Here is an 11377-nt window from a genome sequence, read left to right on the forward strand (position 1 = left end):
ATAGCCCTCAAACCTGGACATGATTAGATTGTTGTCGTAACTACCTACCATAGTTACCACACCAGGACCTTTGCTTTGCCTAATTGTAGAACTAGTCTTTTATTCCCGTGATCATAAGTCAGGCGGACCTAACCTAGGGGTCATAGTTCAATGTCTGCACGGGCATTCGGAAGTGAAGTGCAGCACTGACACAGTACGTCTGGAAAACGTGCGTCATAAATTTGTTATCTGTTATTTAAACCGCGAGTATGGTGAAGTCTAAAAGATTTGTGTTCGCGCGTCAGTTTGAGGGACTGCCGAAGGAGTCGGACTTTCAACTGGTGGAAGAGGAGACTCCAGAGCTGAAGGATGGCGGTAAGACGGGGTATACGCACTATCGGCGTGGGGAGGGGCGACTGAGGAGGGCTATAGCTACACGCACGTAATACGTTCCCGCTGTGCGCAATGTTGTAGCAAGGAGGTTGGTTGTAGTTACATCATTGCAACTGGAGCCCCTAGTCAGGCTTAAGTAGTCTAAACATTTGAAAAAAAGAAACTGGTTAAAAGAATTCGTGAAAACTTATAAGTGTAATTGGGTCAGTAGTCACACTCAATTCGTCGCTGGATGCGCCTCAGCTGGGCAACTTCCAGTGTTTTGTTTGTAAAAATGACTGGGGGATATAGCTATTGCAGCTTTTAAACATGACATCGTTGACATTTGTTACGTTATGATCTAGTTAGTTGCTTCAGCTTGTTGCAGACTGTACGTGGGGTCGCATACTGGCCACCTGTACACATCGCTATTAAGAGGTCACACCGTGAGAGTTCATGTGCAGAAAACGCTGTGTCACGACTAGGGACGTGGGCTTGTTTATGGGTCTATAAGTATAATATATATAGGCCCCCTTTCCACTAGACGGCGATCTCGCTGTGCTCTCACTGTGAACTACTAGTTAACGGATGTGTGTAACCTTCGATTTCATGCAAGGTATGTCATGCAAAATGATAAAGTGTGACTAAAAAGACAAAAAAAAAACATACAAACCGTAAAAACCGTATTTTTTCTATACAATCTATTGAGCGAGCTTACAACCTGTAGGTTGCAGAGAAAGTGCGGTGAGATCACCGCCCTAGTGCATTATTCCAACAACACTCTAGATCTCCTATGTTAGACAGATAGATTCTCCTATAAAGAGAACACTTTTCCTTGCCTTTTCATCAGAAATCCTGGTTGAGTCACTCTTCAACAGCGTCGACCCGTACATGCGGTAGGAATAAAACTTTCTACTTAAGTGTTGATGATAAAGCAAATGAGAAAAAGATAAACAGTTTCACACATAATTGAGTAAGAAGAGGCATTTTCTGTAAGCAGACGTAAGGATCGGAATTGGATATCTCTATACGGATATATGTAAGGGTTTGGAGGTCAAAAGAGGTCAGATTTAATTATCTGATGAAGCAATCAAAAGCAACACTGGGAGGGTAACTATATTCATTGGTAAAATATCCACAATACAAGGGTTAATGCTTACTTACAGCCGAGATCTTCTGAAAGTCGCCACTTTTACAGCAAATCCCAGCCGTCAGAAAACGTTACGGTTTGAGAAAAAAGACGGAACCAGGATTGATAGATATTCTTCAAGTCAAATGAGCACTTATAGAAATGATTCGTACACGTTCCATCAGTAAGAAGGCTTAGCAATATAACGCGCCTGTTTCAGTTGTATTTGAGAGAAAATAAATACTTGTAGAATCATAATGGCACGTGGGAAGGACATACGTTGGTAGCTTCATTTTCTTATCATCTATATGATTTCAGACCTTATACGAGACGCCTTCCAACGGGTATAACCATGATCGGTGAAGGATGCGGTCGGTGAGTGGAACAGATGTTTTGTACATAATTAAAGTAAACAAAACAAGACAGTATTTTACTGCATTATTATTTTATTCATATGGTGAGCTAATTCTCAAAAGTCGCGGTAACAGACTGTGATATTTTATCATCTGTACAGCATGATAATCGGATGTGGCTTACCCGAGCCGAATTTGGATGATGGTACAACAAAAAGCATTGGCGAAAAAAAAATGATAGATAGGAAAATGCATTTTGTATCAATGTTGTGGAATAATAGTAATGTCAAACACTGGAAACAAAAATCTTTTAATTTATAAACAAATATCGTGGATATCAGACCTTAGTCTATTTTAAAGTTTGTCATGCCCACACATCTACATAATTATACAATGCCTGACTCGCTACGCATATCTCTTCCGTTACCAGGGTGATTGAATCCAAAAGTTCCGACTTCCCCGTGGGTACCGTCGTCATGCACCGTTATGGCTGGTGCACCCATGCCGTGCTGGACACCAAAAACAAGGATCCTCAAAACATCATTAGGAAGGCCCCGGCAGACTACCCGAAGGACCTGCCGCTGTCTCTCCTGCTGGGAGCCGTCGGGATGCCTGGGTGAGAGGAGCTAGTATGGGTGATGGGGAGGTAGCTTCGTAGATGCATTTATCAATGCCATTTCAGTCATGCAATGATAGCCAAAGTACATGCTGTGCAGTCAAACTTCAAGGGAATCATCAACCACTCACTGAGGAACTTTGTGAGAAAGGTTGTCCAGGACAGGATGGGGTTAACTATGCAAAAATGCACAGGACTGTAACCGGAGATGGTTGTCCGCGCTGACGGTGTATATGAATAATGCATTATCGCGTTTCTTTCAGCATGACTGCCTACTTCGGTTTGCTGAAGTTGTGTGAGCCAAAGGAAGGGGAGACGGTCTTTGTCAATGGTGCCGCGGGTGCTGTCGGTAGTCTTGTCGGCCAAATAGCTAAGATCAAGGTAACTTGTCTACAAAGTTAAGGTAGCAGAACACAGTTTTCGGCCTATGGGGATTTCTATAGTTAAGGACCACAAGGTGACTGACATCGACGCTGATAAAATCATAGAAGGGTGCAGTTTTCAAGCACGACAAATTAATATGTTGAAGTCGAGGGTATAACCTACCAAAATAATTGAAAAACAGAAAAAGTTGTCGTTTTGAATTTTTCTAAAGACCTCTTTGAAATGGGGTCATGCGGGGCCATGCGGAACTGCAGCCGACTCACAGGGGCAGGCAGCTGTAAAGGTCACGCGCATTTATACACCAAATGGACAAACATACAAATCTTACACATACCACCTGAAAGTCGACTCCTTATACTACCATATAGCAAAGCTCATCCCCCGCTGTCTTTCACGTTACGGTGTTTACAGGCGCTTCCAGATTTCGGCCGCACTACTTTTTTACCCCTACGTAGTAGACCACGGGGGTCGCGGAGTAATACTGTGGGCTGCGACCTTAAACGAACTTGACCTTGAATTTCTTTTGCTTCATATGATAAAACAAGTCAAGATATAGAACTGTACCAAATTTTAGTCCAGACATACAAGCGGTTGCTGAGATATGGCCAACTTCGTACTTCGGCACCCAGCACAAGGGCAGGTCCCGTACAAGGCCAATCTGAGGGAGCTGTCAGGGGTCCCGTTCGCCGGACAAATGTACATTTCCGGCTGGGTTTCTGTTCTAAAATAAGTTCCAAGGTGCATATTCTAACTTTCTGAATCATTTAGGGTTAGCATGCGGCTTCGTTGCGACAGAAAAGGGGGGGGGGGGGGTGAACGGGGTCCCGGCCAATGGCAATTCCACGCCGAGTCCCATAGTAAAGCATAGGGCGGGGTCTGAGTGACGGTTGCCATGGCAACGGCGGTTCTGACGCTGTGAAACTGGCACGTTTTGAAGTGAGCCGACGTCAATAGTCAATATGCCATGTGATTTTGGTCGAATACAACTTTGCTTGCAATTCCGGGCCGATCCCCGCTGTGGTTAAACGAACTTGACCTTGAATTTCTTTTGCTTCAAGTCAGCTCGGTACCAAGATATAGAACTGTACAAATTTTAGTCCAGACATACAAGCGGTTGCTGAGATATGGCCAACTTCGTACTTCGGCACCCAGCACAAGGGCAGGTCCCGTACAAGGCCAATCTGAGGGAGCTGTCAGGGGTCCCGTTCGCCGGACAAATGTACATTTCCGGCTGGGATATCTGTTCTAAAATAAGTTCCAAGGTGCATATTCTAACTTTCTGAATCATTTAGGGTTAGCATGCGGCTTCGTTGCGACAGAAAAGGGGGGGGGGGGGGTGAACGGGGTCCCGGCCAATGGCAATTCCACGCCGAGTCCCATAGTAAAGCATAGGGCGGGGTCTGAGTGACGGTTGCCATGGCAACGGCGGTTCTGACGCTGTGAAACTGGCACGTTTTGAAGTGAGCCGACGTCAATAGTCAATATGCCATGTGATTTTGGTCGAATACAACTTTGCTTGCAATTCCGGGCCGATCCCCGCTGTGGTTCAAGGTAGCAGAACACAGTTTTCGGCCTATGGGGATTTCTATAGTTAAGGACCACAAGGTGACTGACATCGACGCTGATAAAATCATAGAAGGGTGCAGTTTTCAAGCACGACAAATTAATATGTTGAAGTCGAGGGTATAACCTACCAAAATAATTGAAAAACAGAAAAAGTTGTCGTTTTGAATTTTTCTAAAGACCTCTTTGAAATGGGGTCATGCGGGGCCATGCGGAACTGCAGCCGACTCACAGGGGCAGGCAGCTGTAAAGGTCACGCGCATTTATACACCAAATGGACAAACATACAAATCTTACACATACCACCTGAAAGTCGACTCCTTATACTACCATATAGCAAAGCTCATCCCCCGCTGTCTTTCACGTTACGGTGTTTACAGGCGCTTCCAGATTTCGGCCGCACTACTTTTTTACCCCTACGTAGTAGACCACGGGGGTCGCGGAGTAATACTGTGGGCTGCGACCTTAAAATATTCAATAAACAAATGTATAATGCTGCCATACTGTGTGCTTTATTGAGTGACGAAACGCCGGCGATGTGACTGTTGCTGTTAAAACTGTAAACCGGAGATAAGTCTGAAAAAAAAGAAAGATTAACAAGTGTGAAATTTTGATTTTGACCAGGGCTGTAAGGCGGTTGGCTCTGCCGGAAGTGACGCAAAGGTGGCCTGGCTGAAGGAACTCGGCTTTGACGCCGCCTTCAACTACAAAACTGTGTCGTCATTGGACGCTGCTCTGAAGGAAGCAGCACCCAATGGGATTGACTGTTACTTTGACAATGTAAGTTTGAATAATTCTTTTTATGAATGACGTCATAAATCACGTTTCTGCAACCAAAATTTATAAAGTGTCAGAGATGTGACGAAAATAGGCTGACAGACCGATAGCTTATGTATCCGAGCCCTTGGTAGTTCTCTCTCCATAATTGTATCAAGTCGTTTGATTTGAATAGGAACAAAAGACTGTTTTGTTTTGTTTTGTTTTGTTTGACAAAATGATACATAATTGATTGCCAATAGTTACATGAATCTTCACCTGCATTCGTCGCTATTTCTGCAGGTGGGAGCAGACTTCAGCAGCACCGTGCTGAACCACATGAACCTGTTCGGACGTGTGTCCATCTGTGGCAGCATCTCAACTTACAACGACAACGAGCCGGCTAAAGGTAAGCGTGGACTTGTAACTTATAAGGCAGTTTACAGAGCGCTATTTATAAGGTTCCTTATGATTTCGGCTTCTTGTTTAGGCCACCACCACAGCGTCGACCACCTCTGACCGAATTTGTTGATAGCTGTATGTCGCCGTATTTAGCATCCCCATAGAACGAGCATGCGTTATTGGCATTTTTCTTTTACACAACCAGTGCAATCCCACCTGCCTACGCTTCAATACAAATATAGACATCTTCCTCAGAGCTTCTGACTGGTGTATTGCTTGTCGTGAAGCCGATGTAGGTGGGGCTTTTGCGGCGAGAGGACGTACTATAGAGTACGTAGCTGCACATGACTTAACTGGCTATTAGGTAAAAGAAAACTCCAATATCCTATGTTCTACCGTCCTAATGAAAGTGCCCTTAGCTTTTCGGATCAAGCGCATACGTTTCTGCGGAACATCGATATCCACATGTACCGGTTATATGTACATAGCTTACTTTCTACTATTCTCCATTTCCAGGTCCCTATCCTTTCGTGACGATTCTGTCCAAGCAGCTGACCGTCACTGGGTTTATCGTCACTCGCTGGATCAAGGAATGGCCAAAGGGAATGGAACAAATGGTGCAATGGATCAAGGAGGTAGGTGACCGAAGATGTAATTAGCCATGTTGTTTGCTATAATAGACTGTTGAACTAGGTTACAGTACATGTACTTCACATGTGTATTGCCCTGTTCAAAATATCTCCAACGGATGCGGAGCAAAACCAAACATGTAAATTATGACTGCAACTGATGTCAATGTTAATGTTTTATACGATTTTAAATGCGAAACGTTTGTATTAATATGTCTTCTAAGTTTACAATGCTTTAATGTTTATGTTTTATACGATTTTAAATGCGAAACGTTTGTATTAATATGTCTTCTAAGTTTACAATGCTTCTCAATCGAATCACAAGTCACTCTTGATATTTTTTATTTGATACTTTGTTTTACCACAGGGAAAGATCAAGTACAGGGAACACGTGACCGAAGGTTTTGAAAACATGCCCAAAGCTTTCATCGGCATGCTTGTGGGAGAGAACACCGGTAAGGCTGTCGTTAAGCTCTGAGGCGATAGCAAGACGAGCCAACTTAATGCCCAGCTTAATGTAAATTTAAAGAAGAGTTCTTAAGCTTCAAATTGATTGACAGAGCTGCCGTGTTATATTGTCATTCTCACACCGTCTGTTAATATTATGATTTGTATACGAAATGCTGCACATTAGCGTAATGATCACAAACGTTACGAAAGAGTATTACTAAGCAGATCTTTATTAACTAACAAGCAATATAGAAATGTTAAATATGTCTTTTACGACATCACACGTCCGTATTGATACTTGTCTTGAAAACCATATTCATTGCATGCTCATTTTTTGAGATTTTCGGATATTTTAGAAAACAACGTGTACATGACATACCAATCACCTGAGCATTAAAAGTGCTGTTTAAGCTCGCTTTATAGTATGATAGGATTAGAAAGTGTACAAAAGATTGGCCTGTGGTATATGATTCATAGGCATTTTCTGCTTGATATGTACAGCTTGATATGATTTGATATGACAGAAAACGTTTTGGAGTCACAAAAAAGCAGGAAAATAAACATCTTTTAGAAATGTTATTTTTATCCCTCATACAACCTATATCTAGTTAGGACGCGAATATAGAGCTATGGGGAGAGTCATGAACAGGCAGCTGAAGTACAGCACAAAGCACAGCCTGTCCAGCACGCGCGACAGCACCATCCATTCGCTTTCCTCATCACCATCACGGCTGTCCTCCTCATTCTTACCCAGCCACATATTCAGCTTGTGCAGGGTGCTCTGTGTGGCCACCATGGTGTTCTGGATCCGCCACATCACGGTGTTCGTGCTCACCAAGATTTTCATCAGGTTCAGGCGCCTGCGCGGTTCCTCCTCGAGGTTGAAGCTGTCCACAGTAAAGGACGGCATGCGTTCCGTAGGTGAAGCCATGGTCGCATCTATGCTGTTGATTGCAGGAGGTTCCTCCTTTCTCCTGGTTTGTAGAAAGTGTCGCAGAGATGAAGACATTAACAAACCGAACATTTTATCATCTCTAGATTTATTACTCCCTCTATCTGTTATGGCTGATCAGAGACGTGAACAGTACAGCATCAGTAACAATGTTCCTCAAGTCAACATTATCGCTTACCTCACAACTTCTAAAGAAGCAGTCTTTTCCAGAACTTTTTTTAACATTCCTTTCTCTCAAGGAGTCAGGTTGGCCAATCAAAGTAAACTTCATGGCAAGTTTCCTTAGAAAGCATTGATAAACAAATTACTTTTTACCAAATAAAATTGAGTTTCTGACCTGCACTTTTTGGTGAGGTCGCCAAGCAGCATGGCCATGGCACAGTACTTCAGGAACACCGTCCTGGCCCATGGCGGCAGCTTCCCCTCCCGACCGGACAGTGAGATGACCACGGCAGTGGCTAACATGAACACTCCCATCAGGATGATGGCCGTGATGGTCAAAATTCCTGGAGAAGAAGCCGTGCCGATACTTATATTTACCTTTACTGTCGGTATCTGCCATAGATATACCATCTATCTTAATCTCCAAGCAGACGCTGGGTGGAAAATCGTAAAGTTTTTTTACCAACAGTTCTGTACCCCAACGTTTATGTAGACGGTTTTAGCAACAACAAAAAGCAACTGGTTAGAAAACTGTCTGCTTGGAGATGAATCTATCTAAGATAATCGCACATACCGACAGTACTTATGAAGTGAATGAAACACGACTGGAAAGAAAAATGTTATTGCCATGGCGACGATGGTCTCTGAATAAAGAACATAAAATACATATGTCTGACATTAGTGTAACAGGCAGTATTCTGGGACGAATGCCGCCGGCCTCCATGGATCCTGAATGAGACACTTTGAACCGTTAAGTACCTGAGCTGAGATACTAGTTCTTCCTGTATACATTTTCCCTGGAGACTAACATTCCCAATGGACTACCTGTGGATATATATATATTTCCGTGCAACTCCTAAAATTCTTGCACACTGCACACAATACTATACCATTAGGCTCGCCTTTGAGGCGTTGCCAAAAAAGCTAGATAGATTACCCAGCAAAGGGAAGGTGGCGCTCCTCGGCAGGAAGTCGTTGATGACCACCAGGGACACGAACATGGACAGCAGGATGCTCATGCCGTAGGACAACCGGTCACCCTTGTCGATGGGCACGCAGAACGTGATTCCCATCAGCACCACCAGGACGATGGACGGAGACACTGTGGTGCACATGTGGTACAGGGAGTTTCGCTGGAGCTGTAGGTCCAGACATGCCTGCGGCAAAAGTGATGATGTTGCACGTTGATACAGGTTGCATTTCGCTGTGGTAAGCATCTGTGCCACTACATTGCCCTTGCAGTGACGTAGTGTCACAATCTATCTACACTAGAATTATTTATAACATAACGGTTATTGGCCACTAGCAACATTAAATTCCTATCTGTTGTCTTGATTTTCACACTTCCCTCCAAGAGAAGGGCCCCAACTTTGCTGACCACAGTCTACCCCTCTCTCCTGTCGCTTCTTCTAAGGTCACCTGGTATGGAGGAGGACATATGCATCACGTGCAACCGGTTCGCTGTACCCAACATAGTACTGTGATTGGTACGCCAAAGTAAGCAGTACTCATACCGTCGTGTTTTCGACGCGCATGTTGTAGACGACGTCCCATTCTCCCCGTTTGAGGCGCTTGTGTTGATGACACGTGATGACGTCATCGCCAATGTCGTCCATCCCCGCGCAGACGAAGACCTCGTTGGACCGGAAGTCGCCCCTGATGCACACGTTACACGTCATGTTATCGAACGGGAACAGGAAGTGGTCCAGGATACAGGTGGTGACGAGGATGGTCTCTATGATGTATGACAATGATAACGTTTTGATACATTGCTGTACATCTCCGCGGTATCAATTATGTTGTGTGGGAGATCAGATGTTACTGTTGGGCAGATATATATCACCCCCACTGTATTTACATCTCAACAGAAGACATTACATATAAGCATAAGATTTATCTTACTCGTTGAAGAGAAAGCATCAATTGTACTCATCAACGAGACAAAATGTGAAATGTCCCAATTCCTTGATTCTGAATCTAGGGCCTATGTTTTCAGTTTGTTTGTCTTGGTGTGCTTCCAAGTTATATGGAAGATATGGCAAAATGCGAAATGCAGTGTGAATCTGACCGCTTAGGCCAGATTTGTCAGAGTGTCAAAAAGCACAGGATGCACAGGCCAGAGGTCCTGAAACTAGTTTCGCCTTGTCACATCATACCTATGGTCCAGGTCACCTCACCGGTGTGAGACATCTCAAGGTCGTCCTCGGGAAATCCAAGAAACTGCGTATCGGCGCTGAAAGGTTTATGTATGTACAGTGAGTGTGTTAACGGTCAAATATTCTCACGTGGAATCAGCAGTCATCATATAGCAGCAGTCACTCATGCCTTTCAATTGTGGCTTTGTTACTACGCCTTGCATACTCAATTGATACATCGCAATAAGAGTGATTGATTGTCAGTCACACTGGAGAAAATTGATCAGTACACAGACATCCAAATTACATGCATATGGTAAGTACCAAATACAAAGTACGTTACTGCCAGGATGGGAGAGAAACATGCATACTGTACAATCAGCATGCTTATGTTAGCAAGCATGCTAATGCTAGCACACAATACTGCATCCATTGTGTTCATCCACTACAAGTGCAACGGGATTGACGTTACCTTCCACGAAGCTTAATTTTTGGGGTCCAGATTTTTTCATGTTCGACAAAAACTTTTGTGAGATCATACAGGGTGTTTACCCATTTCAGCCGGATGTCATACCATTTCTGCTCATAAAACACACAAATGATATCATTAAAAAGGGTAACAGAAATACTAAAGAAATATGGAAAAAATCATACTATTTTCAATAACATGGTTGAACTTTGTTTTTCGTGACTAAATAATGCATGACGAACCCTGGTTTATTAGTCTGGTATTCTAACATAATAACACATCTAATGCGCCAATTTAAACATCGCATTGTAACAATCACAAATACGTTATGTGTCAGTAACAGTGATCTCACAATGTTCAATGTTCGCATACGATAGTAGTCAAATACTAGACACGTCAGACTTAATGACTGTTCTTACCAGGTTTATGCGGGCTGCTGTGGTGATGGACTCTCCAGGCTCATCCTTTGAAAAGAAAACAAATGAAATTACAGTCCGTTAGCATTTTGTCTAGATCATTTTTGTTCATATATCATTCGGTATATTTTGCTCAGCTAAGCTTCCTCACATCATGTATGGTTCTGTTAACTCGTTGGTGATAGGGTTCAAAAATCAAACATAAGATGCCAAAAATCATCGTCATGCGGAAAATGAAAGTTGGGCAAATCATACGGATTCGTCTTTCGCAAGGGACGTAAAATGGGGGCCCCGTGTTCGAGGATGTGCCTCGAGCTCGTCAATCAGCCTCATTACTAAAAAATTGGGTGCCTACTGGCTGCAAATAATAATCAGATGTATTATTATTTATGTACTTAAGAAGTCTGCTTTTAAGAAGTGGAACTGACGTCCAGTCGTGCCACGAAACAAAACTACCAATGACTGCACATAAACTAACTAAGTCAATGATGTCATCAATGCTGGCGGCCACGGTGATGTTCAGTCCGTTGCCCCCTGGAGGCGGCAGGTTCGGACTTATGGAACCCTTCTCAAACTTGTCAACCAACAGCTTTGTCCTTGGATCCTCTAA

At 43.5% G+C, this 11377-nt stretch overlaps 3 protein-coding genes across 3 annotated transcripts in view; 1 reads left to right on the top strand and 2 right to left on the bottom strand.

Moving 5' to 3' along the window:
- The first annotated feature begins 180 nt into the window (after positions 1 to 180).
- On the top strand, positions 181 to 7212 carry LOC118414069 (prostaglandin reductase 1-like). The gene is made up of 9 exons (XM_035817833.1): positions 181 to 354; positions 1202 to 1247; positions 1799 to 1855; positions 2264 to 2449; positions 2713 to 2830; positions 5021 to 5176; positions 5456 to 5561; positions 6071 to 6189; positions 6551 to 7212. Exons 1-9 carry the CDS (start codon positions 249 to 251, stop codon positions 6659 to 6661), a joined length of 1005 nt encoding a protein of 334 aa, XP_035673726.1. The 5' UTR covers positions 181 to 248; the 3' UTR covers positions 6662 to 7212.
- Positions 7200 to 11374, bottom strand: LOC118414067 (neuronal acetylcholine receptor subunit alpha-9-like). Its single transcript, XM_035817828.1, has 7 exons — positions 11246 to 11374; positions 10771 to 10815; positions 9904 to 9980; positions 9262 to 9482; positions 8685 to 8904; positions 7923 to 8091; positions 7200 to 7607 (listed from the first exon to the last, which is right to left on the bottom strand). The coding sequence occupies exons 3-7, from the start codon at positions 9935 to 9937 to the stop codon at positions 7238 to 7240; spliced, it is 1014 nt and encodes a 337-aa protein (XP_035673721.1). The 5' UTR covers positions 9938 to 9980; positions 10771 to 10815; positions 11246 to 11374; the 3' UTR covers positions 7200 to 7237.
- Positions 10143 to 11377, bottom strand: part of LOC118413606 — an 11763-nt gene continuing 10528 nt past the window's right edge. Inside the window, exons 24-26 of the mRNA XM_035817133.1 lie at positions 11246 to 11373; positions 10771 to 10815; positions 10143 to 10151 (exon numbers count right to left, since the gene is read on the bottom strand). Coding sequence (XP_035673026.1) covers positions 10143 to 10151; positions 10771 to 10815; positions 11246 to 11373 — 182 coding nt within the window. The remainder of the gene's footprint in view (positions 10152 to 10770; positions 10816 to 11245; positions 11374 to 11377) is intronic.

The sequence above is a fragment of the Branchiostoma floridae genome, chromosome 4 (genome assembly GCF_000003815.2).
Source record: "Branchiostoma floridae strain S238N-H82 chromosome 4, Bfl_VNyyK, whole genome shotgun sequence".
Classification (NCBI taxonomy): Eukaryota; Metazoa; Chordata; class Leptocardii; order Amphioxiformes; family Branchiostomatidae; genus Branchiostoma; species Branchiostoma floridae.